General features: G+C 44.2%; 1 protein-coding gene across 1 annotated transcript; it reads right to left on the bottom strand.

Annotated features, from left to right (window-relative positions):
- Positions 1-510: 510 nt before the first annotated feature.
- Positions 511-18,522, bottom strand: LOC116985801 (paired mesoderm homeobox protein 1-like). Its single transcript, XM_033040842.1, has 3 exons — positions 18,216-18,522; positions 5,493-5,650; positions 511-1,884 (listed from the first exon to the last, which is right to left on the bottom strand). Exons 1-3 carry the CDS (start codon positions 18,448-18,450, stop codon positions 1,456-1,458), a joined length of 822 nt encoding a protein of 273 aa, XP_032896733.1. The 5' UTR covers positions 18,451-18,522; the 3' UTR covers positions 511-1,455.
- Between the last annotated feature and the right edge of the window lie 892 nt (positions 18,523-19,414).

Raw genomic sequence — 19,414 nt, 5'->3', positions numbered from 1 at the left:
TGATCTCACCAATGTAAAGGAGGCACCCCCACTTCGTTTCCAGCTTTCTACCTACTACAATCAGTCTGAAGAAGGGTCTCAATCTGAAATATCATCTTTCCGTGTTCTCCAGAGAAGCTCCTTGACCTGCTGAGTTACTTCAGCACTTTGTTGGCAGGGTTATTTTTTTGTAAACCAGCAGCCGTGGCTCCTTGTGCCTCGACAGAAAGAACAGTTTGGGTCAATGATTAGGGACGCAAGGTCAGTGACCCAACACATCAAATGAAATCCAAAATTCTGCAGATGGGAAATCGGAAACAAAAACCGAAAACACTGGAAAAACTCAGCAGGTCAGGCAGGCAGCATTAGCGAAAGAGAAAAACAGTCAGCTGTTAGGGTTGGTCACTCTTGACTGTTTCTGCCTCCACGAATACTTGCTGGCTTGTTCAGTAAATTCAATGTCACTATTACTTGGGTGTAAGGAATTTGGGGAGAAATACAGAAGATGCCATAAAATTAAACCTACAAGAGTAAGTTCAGAAAATACTTTATTGTATAAGAAACCAAGAGTTCTCCGTTCCAAAAGTCTTTGGATTCTGGCAACCATCCATTGGGGCCTTCAAGACATGTCTGAAATGAGATATTGAGTATGAGCATGAAGGCCAATGCGAGAGAGGGAGGGAGGGAGGGACAGACAGACAGACAAAGGGGGGAGAGAGAGAGTGAAGATCGCTGAAACTGCATTGATAGGCTGAATGGCATCCTCCTGCTTTGCAATTTAATCTATTTTAAAAGCATGAAAGGAATAGTTAAACAGGGAGGCCTGGGAGCCGATACGTAGGGTCCATTAGATGGTGCTGTTCCCTCAGAATGAATTAGTTTGCCGGGAGGTTGAGATTGATTTCCACATAAATTAGCTCCTGCCTTGAACACGTCACCACAGTCTCTTTGTCTAATGTGCGCTTCTGCGTACATTGTGTTGGATTCTTTCCATAAAATCATTGTCTGTCATAACACGAGCGCCGTTCCGTATCTATGGAATACAGCCACCGCTTCCAATGAATATCTGCTGTACCTACTTCTGATATCAGCAGGAGAGGTCATGAAGTTGTTCAGTTAAACCACAAGTAGTTCATTAAAGTCCTGTTGAGGAGGAAATCTGCCATCCACACACAGCCCTGGGGAACTCCAGTGCATTACTCAAGTTGTGTGGAGTTGGGACAGACATCTCTTACTCTCGCTATGTTTTATGCAGCCCTCTTGTGAGCTAATGTCCTCTCAGTCCCTTGGTGTTTTATAGTCACTTTCTGTTACAGAGCCTTGCTGTATTGTACATTTTCTGCAGGTGTTGGACTTTTTGTGCATTATACGGTCTCTCTGTGTCCATCCATTGCACAATCCCCCTTCGGAGAGTTGTGTACAGTGTGACCAGTGACTAACACCAGTGCTGGGTGCTTCATTGTTCTGTTTGTTCAGTTACAACCCACTATCGTTCGCCTCGTCGGTGGTTTCCAGGGTCACTGGGGAAGAGCACTTGGAGACGGGGAGCAACTTTGCGGCTCCATTGTGTATCTCGGCCTCGTGTTCCCTGGCCTTTGCCCGGAGAGTAGCAATGCTGCAACTGCGGATCTCCTCCGGACTGGGGCTGGGGCTGGAACTGTCTCTGATTCGCTGGACCACTGCTTGGAAAGGGGGAGCGACCAGGAGTTCCCCTTGGTGTGCGTGGGATGCGGGCCAAGGGAAGGTGGCCTTCTCCATCTTGTCACCGTCCACGTTGATACTCAGAGGGTCGCATTTCTCCTCCTCTGGACTGTGGCTGGCCTCTTGGACTCTGCTCTTCTCTGAGGGACCGTCCTGTACCTTCAACTGCCTCCTCATCTTGGCCCTGCGATTCTGGAACCAAACCTGCAGAATAAATCCCTCAGTCAATAGACAATAGACAATAGGTGCAGGAGTAGGCCATTCGGCCCTTCGAGCCAGCAACGCCATTTAATGTGATCATGGCTGTTCATCCCCAATCAGTACCCCGTTCCTGCCTTCTCCCCATATCCCCTGACTCCACTATTTTTAAGAGCTCTATCTAGCTCTCTCTTGAAAGCATCCAGAGAACCTGCCTCCACCGCCCTCTGAGGCAGAGAATTCCACAGTCAGATGACTCATCATTTAGTTAAGTACGAACATAAAACTGTGCAGCACAGGAACAGGTTCTTTAGTCCCCGATGTGTGTGCCAAACATCATGCCAAGTTAAACTGATCTCCTCTGCCAATTCATATTTCCCCATTCCTTTCATATTCATGGGCCTATCTAAAAGCCTTGCAAACGTCACTATCGTGGATGCTTCCACTATCACCTTTGGCAGCGTGTTCCAGGCACCTACCACTCTCTGCGTAAAAAAAATGTCCCCATGCATCACCTTTAAACTTTCTCCTCTCACCTTAAAGCTCTGCCCTCTAGTGTTTGTGGAAAATACACTAACTACCCAATCTATGCCCCATAATGTTATTCACTTCTATCAGGTCTCCCCTCGGCCTCCAATGCTCCAAACAATCCAAGTTTGCCAAACCACCACTTTTCGCTAAAATCTAATCCAGGCAGCATCCTGGTAAACCTCTTCTAACCCCTTTCCAAAGTGCCCACATCCTTCCTGTTATGGGTCGACCAGAACTGCGCATAACCAATGTTTTATAAAGCTGCTACATGAAGGAAAGGAAATGTATGGAATGAAAGTTTCCCTTTGTACTTACTGGCCATAATAGAGCACTGTACTGTCAGAGGCATGGACCAGCAGGTGGGAAGTTAAACTGAGACTCTACCTGCCTAGTCAAGTGGATCTAGAATAGTACCAGCTGTACTTCAAAGAGGAGTGGCAGGGATCTCTCCTGCGCCCTGCTCAATATTTATTTTTGGACCACCGTTGTTAAAAGGGCAGGGGTATTCACGTATTCTCCCTCTTTCTACAGATATGGCTATTTATTTTTATTTTCCTTTTTTCTCTCTTCTATCATGAGCTGTCAGTTTTTGCCATTGTCTTCATGACAAAGGTAGGCTATTTAGCCCATTGAGTCTGTACCAGCTCTCAGAGCAAGCCCATCATTCCCATTCCCTCACTTATCTCCCTGCAACCTGTTTTCATCCCACATCCCCAACAACTCTTCACTGATTCACTCACCTACACACTAGGGAGATTTACAGTGGCCAGTATAACTTAGCAACCCGCATGTCTTTGGGAAGTGGAAAGAAACTGGAGCACCTGGAGAAACCCACGTGAGCGCAGGGAGAATGTATGAACACATGAGCAGCAGCCGAGGTCAGGATTGAACCTGGATCTCAGGAGCTGTGAGATGTAGCTCTACTAGCTGTATCTCCATGTCACTCAGAGTGCAATTGGGGAGATGATTGAAGATTTAGACCCAACAAAGATGAAGGGTCTGTGATACGCTTCCAGTCAGGGTGTTGTACGTCCTGGAGGTGGTGACATTCCAAGCTCTGCTGTCTTTATCCTTCCTGGTGGTAGAAATTCATGGGTTTATGAGGTTCTGATTGAGTGCATTTTGTAGATGATACACACTGCAGGCATGTTGCGGTGATGGAGAGAATGATTTTTTAGGATTGTGGGTGAATGGTTTGTCCTGGACAGAGTGGCTCTTAACGAAGAGATGTCTCTTAAAACCTCCCTCATAAATCCTCCCTATTTTTTCTCCCGGATTTGAACATCATTTCTAAAGTTACGGTGACCAGAAATGATACAATCGACTAGTTGTGGTCCAACAAATGTTTCATTTACGATGCAGGAGGAAGGATCTTAACTCAAAATCAGGATTTCAAATCAGAAGGCTTAGTTAGCTTTTCAATTTAACAAATAACTGACGGTAGTGGTTTCTGAACACCAAAATAGTGAAGGAGCGTTGGGCAGAATATAAGCCGACTATGTGTAACATGTAGTGTGCAATAATAATGGGGAACTTGCATTTAGACCAATATTTAAGGAACTCGCTCGGAAACAAGTTTTCTGTAAATATAGAGGGTTAAATAATAATGTTGAAACAAAGGGCACTCTGATGAAAAGTGATCATAATCTGGTAACCTTTCACATTTATGAGTTATAAAGTAAAGTGACAAACCCTGAAGTTAGTTTCGAATTGAATCCAAGCCGATTATGAAGCAAATAGTGAAATTAATAGGTTAACATTTGAAGAAATAATTTATTATTCCCAACATTCCATTGAGGGATGAAGATTTCACAGAGGAGATGTTGCATCCAACTAACTGGAAATATTTAGGCCTGGATTCAAAAGGCCAATGTTTTTCAAAAGATTACTATTATCTTGCTTAGTAAATTAGTATTGTATCATAGAGTCCTATAGCATGGAACAACATCTGGCCCAACTTGTCCAAGCCAAACAGGTTGTCTATCCAAGCGACTGGCCCATAAGCCTCTAAACATTTTCTATCCATGTACCTATCCAAATGTATTTTAAACACCCAATACGAATCGCTCCATGTTCCCACCACCCCTATCTTTACCCTCTCATCTTAAATCTATTTCCTTGCAAAATCCCGCTACACTGGGAAAAAAAGATTGTGACCATTCATCTTATCCATGCCCCTCATGATTTTGTATATTACTGTACAGACACCCATCAACCTCTTACACTCCAAGAAAAATTGTTCCAGCCTACTCAGTCTCTCGTTATAACTTAAGCCCTCCCGGAAATAACCATGCAAATCTTTTCTGCATCCTTTCCAGTTTAATGACATCCATACAACAAAGGAAGACAATGAAATTGATAAAGAGATAGAAAAAGAATACGAGTACTCTGTGACGGGACTTTGCACCAGCATCTATAAAAAGTTTTAAAATAGATTTTCAATATTTAATATTTTGAAAAGGATTACTGAAGTTTAAAAAATGATGTTTATTATTTATATGGTCAGGCCCTTCAACAGTTTAAACAGCTTATAGAACGACGATCTTCCACAGACACCAACAGTAAGAAGTGATAGACATTTTGGCACCTTCCTGTCTACAAATAAACACTGGAGAAAGCTGCCATGAAATATTAAAATAGGCTGTAGGAGATATTAGCAAAAATAAGAGTGGTCAAAAAACAAAAAAAATGCAGATGCAGAAAATCTGAGGTAAATATAGAGAGTTTTGGAAGTACTCGGCAGGTTAGGCAGCGTCGATGTCCTATAGAGACAAAACGAACATACACACAATACAAATAAATGCAACATACATGCAAACTGCAAACATGCAACTCACATACATGTGCAATGCATTGATGCATGAACACGCATAACATTCACACATAACACATGCATACACTCATGATAAACATACATTGCACACAAACCCATACCCTCAGTTCATGTACAATGCACATACATGGTATACGTAATTCTAGCCCACATATACAACTCACATACACAGTTTATACATATATCTATACATCCAACACACAGACCCACAAACACATGCCGTGCTGCCAAACATCTGTACTGACTGTACCTGTACTCTGGCTTCAATCAGGTCCAGCCTGAGTGCCAGGGCCTCTCTCATGAAGATGTCTGGATACTGAGTTGCCTTGAATGCTTTCTCCAGCTCCTCCAGCTGCCAGCTGCTGTAGTTAGCCCGTGCCCTTCGCTGTTTCACCGGCTTCGACTCATCTGCACAAGAAAATCCAGAATTTTTTTCAGTGCACGTCCTCAGGCTGAGCAGATGTGTTATTACAACCCGTCAACAAGCCCAGAAGCATGTTCCACGTAGCAGACATTCCATAAAGTGCCAAGTTTATTGTCAGTGCTGCTGCTGGTGTAGCCATCAATGAGCTTGTTGACACCAGGGGATATTCCATTGCTCCCTTTGGAATGTTTTGGACATGGACATGGTTTAACATCAAAGGCAGCACCTCTGACGATCCTCACTGAAGCATTAGTACCATGAACTATTTGACTCCCATCTTTTCAAGCACATTAACTCACTCTTCTCCGGATGGAGCTCCTTATCTGTCCACAGCTTTTCCCTTGTTATTTACCACACTGACCACAATTAGGTGTCAATCGCAAACTTGTTCATCACAAGCACTCCACTTCAGTTAAAATCACTGACATATCCCATGTTAAGCAAGGGATCTAAACTCTGAACCCAGCAGACTGTTTCCATGTTCCAATCACTAATTCCAGTACACTACTGGTTTTCTGCTACAAACCCAATTTTAGATCCAATTTACAATTTTTCTTGAAATTAATGAACTTTTTCTTTTCTAACCTGTCTGTTATCGGAAACTTTGTCAAAAGCTGCATTGGAGTTTATTTGGATTAGATCCAGGGGTGGAACAGTGGCTCAGTGGTTGAGTTGCTGCCATGCAGCACTAGAGACCCGTTTCGATCCTGACTACGGTTGATATCTGCATGGAGTTTATACATTTCCCTGTGACCGCGTGGGTTTTCCCTGGGTGCTCCGGTTTCCTCCCACACTCCAAAGACGTGCAGGTTTATAGGTTAATTGGTCCTAATTGTCCCTAGTGTGTAGGATTGTGCTAGTGTACGGGGATCGCTGGTCGGAGCAGACTCAGTGAGCCTAAGGGCCTGTTTCCGCACTGTATCTCTAAACTAAACTAAAGATGAGGCCAGGGTTCTATCGTGATCTCTGTTGGTTTCAATGTGGGTTTTGCAAATTCTCCCTATCACTGTTAGGGTTTCTGCCGGCTGTTGCAGTTCCTCCCACAGCCCAAAGATGTGTAGGTTGGATGGTTAATTAAATTAACCCCTGGTTAGGTGGGAGATGATTGGCAAGTGAGAGCGACTAGTTTACAGGGAAATAAGTAACTCGCCCCTCAGTGAAGGCTAATGACAAATAGAATTAGAGGGGAATTGATGGCCAGGTGTAAGAGCAAGTAATTGGCAAGGGTTCAGGGAATAGGTGGAGGGGGAAAAGGGACTAATGGGATTGTTCACTGGGTACTAGCATGAAACCGATGGGCAGAATAGCCTCCTCCATTATTGTCATGAGATAATTAGATAAATGTGCTAGTCTCAACACTCTCCTTAATTTCTTGTTCAATATAAACCTGTCAGAATTGCATTTTCCACAAGGAAAGGATGGAAATAAAAAATAAAATATTAATCAAATGAAACAAATACAGTAAACATGGAGATAAATGTAAATAATTGTGAAGTGTATAAAACAAATCAAGTTCGATGTAAAACAGCTTTACCCGTTAAACAAGTTAACATCTGACCCATCTTCACCAAAAACAAATCATGAAACAGACAGATAAATGAAACAACAAAATGCTAAAAATTTGAAGAAGTGAAATATTAATCACATAAAAGAATAACAATTAAAATATAAAACAGTTTAAACACAAACATTAATAACAAATAAAATGATCAAACAATTAGACCAAGAAATTAAATAAAACAGACAAATTGTGAAATCAATATGGAGTGGATGTGCACACGGGGAAATACATTTGAAACATTGAACAATAAATTTAACAGATTTTAAAAAGAACCTCAAACAGATAAAAGGCAAACAAGTAAAAAGATAGAAAAAATGAACTAAATTAGAATGGGAAATTGCAAATTATGCAGAACAATCAGCAAAATATAAATAGATAACACAGAACTAAATAAAAATATAAAGCACCCAGCCAAATAAACCACATTAACTGGAGATTATTACAACCTAAAGCCCAGTGATAGGGCAGGGCAGTAAATGATGCATAAAGCATATCAACGTATGAAACTTAAAACAAACAATGAATCAAGTCTCCTTCATAGTTTCCACTATCGAGTCATACTGTCATAGAGTTACATAGCATGGAAACACGCCTATCGGCCCACCTTGTCCATGCTAAACAAGTTCTGGCTAGTCCCTTGTGTTTGCATTTGGCCCATATCCTTCTAAACATTTCCTGTCCATATATCTGTCCAAGGATGAACAAAATTCCACCACCAGAAAGAAATGACACACCCACAATCCCCCCTCCCCCCCATCAGCATTTGAAGGAAATGTTCTGTTCACAACTTCCTGAACTTCAGTCCCCACCAAACATTTCCTGTCTTATGGAACTTTCCCCATGAAACCACAGGAGATGTCCTTTCATTCCTTCCCCTTCCATCATCTAGGGCCCTAAACAGTCCTTGCCGGCGAAGCAGGGATTAGTTTGCATTCTGGTACACAGCATTTGTCGTTCAAAATGTGGTCTCCTCCACCTTAGAGATACCAAACACTGATTGGATAATCTTTTTGTGGAACACCTGCATTCAATCTTCAAGGGCAACCCTAAACATCCTCTTCCTGCCACCTCAATTCTCTATCCCATTACAACTCAGACCAGCCTGTCTGTGACCTCCTGCACTGTTACAATTGGATCCACCCCAAACTTGTGGAACAACACCTCATCGTCCATCAAGAAACTTTGGAATCTTCCATCCTCAAGACTGAATTCTCCAAATTTATGATGTTGGCTTTGTATTCTCACTCATTAGCGCAGTCTGACCTGCTTGGCTTGACCCCTAGCCTTGCTAACTACAACACACAACACTGACAAAGAGGCATAACTTGCCTCTAAATGCTAGACGCATACAATCCCATCAGAGATATTCCCATTGTCCTATTCATCCCTTCCCCTTCTTCCTAGCAACTGAAAACTAACTAGTTTACTTTATTGTTCCACTTCTGACAAAGGGTCTCGGACCAGCAATGTTAACTTTGTTATTTTCTTCGCAGATGCTGAGTGTTTCTAGCATTTGCTGATTTTAATCTCATGTTTCCAGGATCTGCATTTTAATGGATTCTCAAAGGTATCTTCAACATTAGAGATAAGAGTAAAAATACAGAAAACACACAGATCAAAAGTAATTCAGAAAACAAGACAAATACAAGGGATAAAATATAAATAAAAGTACAGAGCAGAGCAAAAAATACAATATCAATACGTAAAAATATGTTTTGAATTGAGGAAAGGCTGGACCTTGTGGGAAAGTTCTAAAGTAAGGCAAACGACAACATTATTAGACAGGATCTCAAGAGCATACACTGGGAGAAGGTGTTATTGTGTAAATTCAACTCCTGACATGTGGGAGTCCTTTAAAGGTCAGTTGATCGAAGTTCAGAACCGGTATGTTCCAGTAAAGGGCCTGTCCCACTTTCCTGAGTTACTCACGATTCCCTTTGATTCAAACTCAGGGAATGTTCGTAGCGAGCACGTATGAGGTCATAGGAGTCCGTAGATATATTGTAGCGTCTCGTTATGCCAGCCGTACTCAGTACTCGGGGCATCAGGTAAGTCGGGCCTTTTTTTCCAGCGTGACAAAACAGTCCACGAGTAAAAAGATAGTCGGAAGGAGGAGTTCGTAGATCACAAAAATCTTGATTGTTTTTTTTAAGGTCCTTTCAACTTGGCAGAGGACTCGGGAAAGTGGGACAGGCCCTTAAGGATGAGGGATAAGCACGACAAAGTAAAGCATTGGATGACCAAAGGAATTGTCAAAAATAAAAGGTAGACAAAAATGCTGGGGAAACACAGCGGGTGAGGCAGCATCTACGGAGCGAAGGAATAGGTGACGTTTCTGGCCGAGACCCTTCTAAGTGCAGGCAAGATTTAAGAGGAAGGAACCACCCAGGGCCTTTGTGGAATATAGAAATAACTCATGGGCAATTAGAAGACCCAAAGGAGGCCACAAAATGACTTTGGGTAGTAGAATGAAAGAAAATCGCTAAGTGTTTTTACCAACATTTAAAAAATGAGGTAACGAGGGAAAAGGTAGGACTGCTGAAGATTGTTGACGAGAATTTGTGCCTGGAGTCTGTAGACCAGGTACTAAACAAGTACTTTGCATCTGTTTTTACCAAGGAGAAGGTCGTGGAGGACTGTGGGTTCAGAGTGGAGAATACTATCTTACAAGGGCAGTTTGGGATTCAGGTGGATAATCCGCAGACCTAATGGGATTGATCCCAGGTTCTCGAGAGAGAGGCAAGAGAGGGATTGCAGGGGCCCCGATGAAGATCTTTGCATTTTCTCTGTGGACTGGAACATAGTCCATGTTGTAGGAACCTGGGAACATGTTGTTCTTTTCTTTAAGAAGGGAAGTAGGGAAAATCCAGGAACTATAGGATGGTGAGCTTCATATTGCTGGAAAAGCTATTGGAGAAGATTCTTCAGGATAAGATTTACTCCCATTTGAAAGAAAATAAGTTGATTATGGACAATCAGCATGGCTTTGTGCATGGCCGAACATGTCTGACCAACTTGAACGCGTTTTTTGAGGAAGTGACAAAGGTGATCGTTGAGGGCAAGGCAGTGGATACTATCTACTTGAATTTTAGTAAGACACTTGATAAAGTCTCCCCATAAGTGTCAGGAAGTAATGGTGCAGGTTTACAGGACTTTAGCTGGGTCTCATTTGGAGTATTGCATACAATTCTGGTCAGGGGCGGAAAACCCAGGGGGGGGGGGGGCAGAGGGGACACGTCCCCTCCATGTATTGAGAGGTGGGCGACATCCCCGCCAGGTTAACCTGCCTGGACTTGCGGGAAATATGGCCAGCGCGGTGAAGCAGCGCTGGTATCCCGTTAGTCCAGACAGGGCTGTAGTTAACCCGGTGAGACAGGCAGTTGAGCTATATTTAGCGCTGGATTGAGCCTCCGAAGCCTCGCGCGCGTGTGTGAGTGTGCGCATGCGCGTGCAGCCGCCAAAAAATTGTGTCCCCCGTCCCCTCCATGTTTTGATAGCGAGTTCCGTCTTGATTCTGGTCACCCCATTACAGGAAGGATGTGGAAGATTTGGAGATGGTGAACGATGCCTGGATTAGTGGGTATTAGCTACAGGGAAAGGTTAGACAGACTTGGATTGTTTTCCCTGGAACGCCAGAGGTTGCAGAGAGACCCGATAGAAGTGTATACATTTTTTGAAAAGATATAGATTGGGTAAGCAGACAGAACCTTTTCCCCCAGGATGGAAAAATAAAATACTAGTGGTGATAACACAATGGTGAGAGGGACAAAGTTTAATGGAGATATGTGGGGCAGGGATGATGGTGAGTGTGTTGCTGCTGCTGATGGTTGAGGTAGCTAGATACAATAGTGGCATCCAAGAGATGTTCTGGGTAGGTGTAAGGATATGCTGGGAATTGAAGAATATGGATTATGTGCAGGCAGATAAATTGGTCTTTGCATTCTGTTTGGCATGGACATTGTGGATCAAATGGCCTGTTCTAGTGCTGTACTGTTCTATATTCTATGTTCTAAAACGTATGTTACAATTAAAAGATAAAAACAAAAATACAGAGCAAATAAACATAGAACATAAAAAGAACAAAAGAATTAGAGCATTAAATCATGAAAACACACATTAAATGCTAAAGGAAAAGAAACATTAAAATGGAATGATCAAAATACAAAAATGCATTTCATACACAGTCACCCAGCCATATAATGTCAGACAAACAATAACATAAAATGTAAAAAATAAGGAACATAAAATGTGATAAAATAGCAAACTCAAGGAATGTATAAATTAGTTACAGCACAATGGTCAAAATAAAATAAAACTGATAAAGAGGAGAATAAAGGCAACTACACAAAATAATAAATAAAAATATGGTACGCAGGCTACATGGAACGTAATATGTTCTGAGCAAGAAATAAACTGGCAGAGCAATAAATAAAATCTAAAGTGAAGTGAAGAGATAGAAGGACATAAAATATACAGAGGGGGAAATATATTACAGACAGATAAAGGATGATGCATCCAATAAAATTTGAGCAGACTGAATGAGCATTGCAAGAAGTAAACACGATGAAGGAAATATATGAGGCACCAGGTAAACTTCACACAGATGTCGGCACACGGCAAGAAATAAATGATGCTGGAAATCTGACAAAAAGCAAAAAAAATGCTGAAACCACATTAGGCCCGTGGAGCAAGAAACAGTGTTAATGTTTCAGATCAGAGCACCTGAGAAGTTTGAGAAATACTGTCATTACAACATGTTTAACTCTGTTTCATTCTTGACAAATGCTGCCCGACCTTGTGATTTCAAACAAGAAATAAAAGCGCTCTTGAGATAATTTTCGCCAAACATTAAATTGATCAAGTATGAAAAGCACTGGAAACTATTTTTTAAAGAAAAATAATTAATTAAATGTATCTTGCAGAGATAAGAAAAACAGCAAATGAGAAAAGAAGCGAGACCATTTGCATAAAATAAAGTGTTTATCAAAAAAATGGGCATTAGCTCACCATAATTACAGATTATACAAAACATGTAATATAGTCTAGAGTGAAAATGCAACTGAAAAAAACAAATAAAATATATGTAACAAATATTTAAATAGAAAACTGACGAGGCAGAAAATGAAGTACAGATCAGAGAAAACGTATGAATTGAAAGAGAGAACATGAAATAAAATATGAGAGAACACGCACCGAGAAATGATTCTGCACTGCTAAACCCAGACACCGCACGTATTTATTTGGCTGTAATGTACAACATACGACTGCAAATGGAAAGCCCATTTATTACCTGCCCCATTTTATTTCCCATTGAAGGCAAGAGAATGAAACGTCAGGCAGGATATAAAGTTCTAATGAAAAGTTGTCGACCTGAAACATTATGGAAATGGATTTGAAATGGCACAAAATGCTATCAGTAGTCATTAGCAGAAAGTAGCTCTCAGGGAATGAGTCACTAGTTCTCATAACTTTCACTCCTATTATAATTCCTGGGTACCTCAAGTCCATAAAGCTCCAGAACTGGTGTCAACAGCCGATAAACGAAGTCTCCCCAAAATATCCATTCTCTACTTTTCTTTCTTTTCATTCACACACTTTCTGTTCATTCCTCTTATTCAATCCATGATCTGTCCTCCCTTTCTGCCCAGACCATTCACTGCTTAGAGCCCATTCTGCCCACTCCTGTCACTCTAAAACCTTCCATCTGCTCACTCTACTCGCCATTCTCTCAAATCCATAGCACGCTACTCTCTATTCATTCTCTCTTCACTCGGCCCTGTTTTTGTCACTCCAGTTTCATGACCTCTCTTTTATTCCTTTCTTTGTTAATTAACTCTCTGTGTTCATTCTTCTCTCTGTTTACTCATCCTCACCCTCCTCACCCTGCACTGTTTGCTCCACTTCCTCTTCATTACTCTTTATGTTCACTCCCTCTCTTTCATTCCACTCTCTGTAACACTCGGCACTCTATTCACCCTCTGATTATTCCACTCCATTTTAACTTGATTCTGCATTCACATGCCTCCACCCTCCTGCCATTGTCTTCCTCTGCACCCCTCCCCTCTCACTCTCTTTATGCCCACAATGTTCTCTATTGAATTAATTCGCTGTTGAATTTTCTCTCGACAAACTTCTCTCTGTGTTCACTCCAATCTCTGTTCTCTCCAATGTCTCTTCATTCCCCTCTCCCATGCAACCTGTTTTGGTCATGATGCGCATGATATGAACCTTTCCTGTTTGTGCTTTTCTGCCCTGCTTCCTTTCTATTTCCTCCCTTTGCTGTTCACAACACTCCACCCTCTATTCACGCCAATCTCCTCATTCTCAACTTACTACATGCTTTCTGAGATAATTACCTTACCACCCCTTGCCTGTGCCCTCCACTCTGTATGCACTAATGTGCACTAAACTCTCTTCATATTTTTATTCACACTCTTTGTTCCATGCTCTGTCCACTCCTCATGCTGTCCACTCTCTTTCTATTCACCCACCCCAGTCATCCCACGTGGTTCCTATCCTCTCCGATCACTTCACCTACTCAGCGTTCCCTCTAATGTCCTTCATACTATTCTCTGTTCATCCAACCCCTAGTTAGAGAAGACATAGTTCAGGCCACGTATGGAGTATTTGGACAGTTATAGTTAGCCTCACAGGAAGGACATTGTTAAGCTGGAAAGGTTGCAAAACAGATTTACAAGGATGTCACAAGTCTGGAGGGTTTGAGCTATAATGAGAGGCTGGGTCTTTTTGCGTCTGGAACATTGGAGGCTGAGGAGTGACCTTATAGAGATTAGTAAAATCACAATGGGCATAGATAAGGTGAACAGCCACAGCCTTCCTCCCACGGTATGGGAATCACAAAACTACAGGCCATAGGTTTAGTGAGAAGGAAAAGGCATACAAGGACCCAAGGAGCAACTTTATCACACATAGAGTGATGGGTATATGAAATGAGCTGCCTAACAAAATGGTAGAGAGAAATACATTTATGAGATTTAAAAGAGACTCGGTCAAGTACGGGGTAGGAAAGCATTGGAGATGGACCAGGTGTGGTCAAATGGAAATAGCTTGGTCGTAGGTTAGGCAACTTGGATGTCATGGAAGTGTTTGGCAGAAGGGACTGTTTCTGCTGTGTAACACTGCTCTCTACACTTACTGCATCCCTCGCTACTAACTCCCCACCTTCCATTATGTTTCTGTGCTTTAACCTCTCTGTTGACTCCCTTCTTCGCTACACTTGAAGTTAACTCCCCATTTTACTCACTCCATTTGCTGTTCCCTTCCCTTTCTTCTCTCCCCCCCCCCCCCCCCCCCCCCCCCCCCCACTCCACTCGCTGGTGATTCCCTCTCTATCCACTCCCCACTTCACGCTGTTCATTTTGCTTCTCTCTATTTGCTCTCTTCACTCACAGTTCACTCCTTTTGCTGTTCACCCCCTTCTCTGCTGACATGCCCCTCAATCACCCCCCTCTCTGGTCAATCCTTCCACACTCACTCCCCTCTCTGCTCATTCTAGTTAGTTCACTAACATCCCTGCTCGCTCCCCCCATTCTCCACTTCTTGCCCGCCCTCTCTCTCTCTCTCTCTCTCTCTCTCTCTCTCCTTCCCACACTGCACACTCCACTCCATATTCACTCCTCTCCATTCACACCCTCTCTATTTATCACCCAACACAATGTTCCGCCCCTCTTCTGTCCACATTCATTGCCACCTTTCTGCTCATTCCCATCTCTACTCGGATTACTGTTCACTCACCTCCCTGCTCCCTGGCCTCCTCCTTCACTGCTTTTTTTTTTGTTCACTCCTCAGTGCTCATTTCCATTGTTCTGTTCAAATCACTTTCTAATAACTTCCCACGAGTCATCCCATCGATTCATCCCATCCCTTCACTGTTCCCCTCTCAACACCATTGACTCTCTCTTTGCTACTCACTCTACACACTTTTTACTCTCTTCCTTGATCACTCTACTTGCTATTCACTCCCTACTGTTCACACTCACCTCTACACACTCCACTCACTCTTCAGTTTATTGCACACTCTGCATCTCTCTCTACTCCCCACTAATCACTCCCATTCCTGCTCACTTACAACTTCCAATCAACCCCTTCTCTCTTTTCTCCCTGCACTTGCTGTCCTTTATTCACTGTTTCTATTCGCTCCACTCCACACACTGTGTATCTCCCTCCCTGTTCAACCCCATCTTTGCCTTCCTTTCTGTTCTCTTTACTCCATTCATTGTTCACACTCTCTCTCCCCACTCCCTTCACTCCTCACTCCCCCATTCCTTCTGCCAGTGGCGGACTGGCCAGGGTGTCAGCTTGCCCGAATGCAAGTGGGCCCCTGATGAAGTGAGAGCAAGTGATGGCAAGTGGGCCCCTGTTAAATGATAGCATTGTAGTTGTGGGTGGGCCCCCTTTGTCTCCTGGCAACCAATATTTTTAGACCCAGTCCGCCACTGCCCTCTGCCCTCGACAGAAGATACACAAGGTAGAGAGCACATACCACCAGACTCAGGAACAGCCTCTTCTATTTTGTTCCCAGATTATTGAACAGACCTGTCATGAACTAAAGGTCTACGGTAACCCTAATCTCCCAACCTACCCTGTTGCATGCAGCCTTTGTGCTATCATTTTTGATCTGCACTTTCTCTGCAGCTGTAACACAATATTCAGCACGTTGTTTATTTTTGCCTTTGCACTAACTGTTGTACTTGTGTACGGTTTGATTGTACTCATGTATAGTATGATTGAATAGCTGGCAAAACAATGTTTTTCACTGTACTGCATCTTGATACACATGACAAAAATAGGCTATTCCAGTAACAATTCCTCTCCTCACTCACCCTTTCTCTTCCCTCTCTCCGCACTCCCCTGTTTCTACATTCACACTTGCCTCACTCCCTTCTCTATTCACTCCCCCATCTCTTGTCGCTTCCCTCTCTCCACACGCTGTCATTTCTGCTCTTCACTCATTGTCCACCCCCTCCCTCCGTTCACCCCCCTTCACTATCCCCCCCCCAACTTTCCACTATGCTCAACCCTGTCCTCGTCCTTGACTGTTCACCGTCCTTCCTGCTCACACCACATGCCGCTACACCCCTCTCCTCATCCTGCTCACAGTTTACACCCCTCTGCTCTCTCCCCCTCCACTTTTTACTCCCCTTACTTCATTCCTTCCCCTGACACTGGTCACTATTTTAATTTCCTCCTCTTTTTATATCTCCCAGTTCCTCTCTCCTTTGTTTGTTCTTTCTCTCTTGACACTCTCTCTCCCCTGCCATCTAATTCTTCCTCTCCCCACCGTTCTACACTGCACACCCGAAACCACTGGCCTTGCTGCTTACTCGTGCCCCTGAAAAAGAAGTTCCTTCATCCCACAATTTCCCCTTTGGCATTGGCCTGTGATGTCTCCTTGTTGCCTGATCCTTTAACATCCCTGCTCTACAAGTCCCTCTCTTTCACACGGACATTCCCACTCCAGACACTGTCGTGCTCTCGTCACCAAACTGCTCTCATATTCCATCTGCCTCCCTCACCTTACAATCTCTTCTCCCTTCTTGTTCAACACCCACCTGGCTCCACGTGCTTGCACATTTTCTCTCTCTCGCACACTAAATACACAGTCACACATTCACATAAATCAGTCACACATTACACACACTTGCACTCTCTCATCCACACTATGTGTGCACAATCACACATCACTTACACACTCTCACATGCAATATTCAAACACACACTCTCATACAGATATTCACCAACATTCACACACACACAGATGCACACAATCACATACACGCACACACACGCGCGCACAGACGTTTGCTCTACCATCTTTCAAAAACAAACACCTACTGTTGCCCCCCTCGACCAAGCCTCTTAATTAGACACAGAATGCTGGAGTAACCCAGCGGGACAGGCAGTATCTCTGGATAGAAGGAATGGGTGAAGTTTCGGGTCGAGACCCTTCTTCAGAATGGGCATCTGAAGAAGGTCTCGACCCAAAATGTCACCCATTCCTTCTATCCAGAGATGCTGCCTGTCCCGCTGAGATACTCCTGCATTTTATGTCTACCTTTGGTGTAAACCAGCATCTGCAGTTCCTTCCTACACACTTCATTAGGCACATATTTCATCTGAAACTTACTTTTCTCTCGTTTTCTCTCCACTTCCATCGCTCATGTACACCGACCACTCTCGCATTCACGGGTTAAGAGTAGCCAACGCTACTAAGGAGCATGGAAGCAAGTTTACGAAATAGACTTGTATTGTCTCCTTCCCTTTCTGTATATTTCTTCTCTCACCCCCTCCCTCCCTCTGTTCCACACACACACACAAATACACATACCCATCCACTCACACATTCTCTCTCACACCCACATTCTCTAACATTAATTCTTGGCTTTTCACAATACCCCCCCTCCCCATCAGCTTTACACAATCAGAATATTCTACTTCACACTCTCCCTCTAACTTTCATACAGTCCCTCTCTCACTCTCAAATGCTGCCTCTATCTCCCACACACACTCCTCGCACACTCAGACTACTCACACTCACACTCCAACAATCACTTTCTGACACACACACACTTATAAATCCTCTTATACCCATACCTTCATTCTTTAACGCTCTAACAGTTTACTTCTAACATTCAAACGCTCCTAAATCCATTTACAGTCGTACCCTCTCCAACACTGGCACATTCCCCCTCTGTCACATTCGGGTTTACTCTCTCTTTTACACTCGCACATGTACTACATTCTTACATCTAATACACATTCTAATGCCCAGGCATCTTCCATTCTATTCGCACTCTAATACTTTCTAACACTCCCACATACCAGCAATCTCCAACAGTCAAGTTACCTGTCTTACACGCTCTCTGGAACTCCCTCTCCCTCTCTCACACACACACACACACACACACACACTCTGGCACTTTCTCTCCCAGTTTCTCTCCGTCGCCCTCGCCCACGGCCCGTCTTACCCGGGTAGTCGGTGATGCCGGCCAGCCCGGCCGCCTGTGTGGCCAGCAGCAGCGCCTGCTTGCAGGGGTCGGGAGGTGCGCAGCTTTGGAGCAAGCCGTAGGTGAAGATGGGGGCGGGAGGCAGGAAGAGGTTCGACAGCGGAGAGCAGGCGACTCGGCCGGGGAAAACGGGGCAGATGTGCTGGGAGAATAACCCGAGCGGGATCCGGGGCAGCGAGTGTCCGGGACGGAACATTGCTGGAGGGCGAGTGCGCCTCACCTGCCCCAGGTGTGTGTGTGTGTGGGAGGGAGGGAGGGAGGGAGAGGGCGGCGGCTCCGAGATCCACCTGCAACTCACTTCATGGGGATAACTCCCTCTCACACACACGTCACGCCGACACTCCGCGGCCCCGGCAAACTTCAAAGCGCTCTTCAATCAGCTGTGAGGGTTGTTGGGTCTCCCTGTCTATAGCGCCAGCACCGGCTCATTGCGAGAGAGCCAGCGAGCCGCTCTCCACCCAGCGTCTACTCACCCTGTAGCTGAGAGCTTCTCACCCAGTGAATCTCCCGAACCCTCCCGCCACCGCTCCTTAGCCAGAGCCAACCCCCTCTCGTCCCAACCCAGACACACAACGCCTACACATCCCCTGCTGCCGGGGATTAGACAACAAGTCCCTCAACTCCACACCGCGCTCCACTCCTTTACGCCCAAGATAGTCACACAAAGCTGGAGTAACTCAGCGGGACAGGCGGCATCTCCGGAGAGAAGGAATGGGTAACGTTTCGGGCCGAGGCCCTTCTTCAGAGGAATTCCTTCTCTCCAGAGACGCTGCCTGTCCCGCTGAGTTACTCCAGCATTTTGTGTCTATCTTCGGTGTAAACCAGCATCTGCAGTTCCTTCCCACACATTCCGGCCAACGCCAGGGTTACCTTGGCCCCGACAAGATGTTTTATGGCGGGTGTTTGCTGCCTGTCCCAGCTGTGAATGGGTCATCGACCTGATGTCAATGGATACCTGGTACAGGTGCAGACTTACACTCTCAGTCTGAAGAAGGATCTCGACCCGAAACCTCACCCATTCCTTCTCTCCAGAGATGCTGCTCGATGAGTTACTCCAGCACTTTGTGTCTATCCTCGGCATAAACCAGCAACTGCAGTTCCTTCCTGCACCGTGCTAATACTATTGCTAGTGTTAGTCTACGGGTTTGCCAACTTCTCCG

Source organism: Amblyraja radiata, chromosome 22, assembly GCF_010909765.2.
Source record: "Amblyraja radiata isolate CabotCenter1 chromosome 22, sAmbRad1.1.pri, whole genome shotgun sequence".
NCBI classification, from domain to species: Eukaryota; Metazoa; Chordata; class Chondrichthyes; order Rajiformes; family Rajidae; genus Amblyraja; species Amblyraja radiata.
Note: the sequence above shows the minus strand (reverse complement) of the source record. Positions and strands in the feature narration are given on the sequence as shown.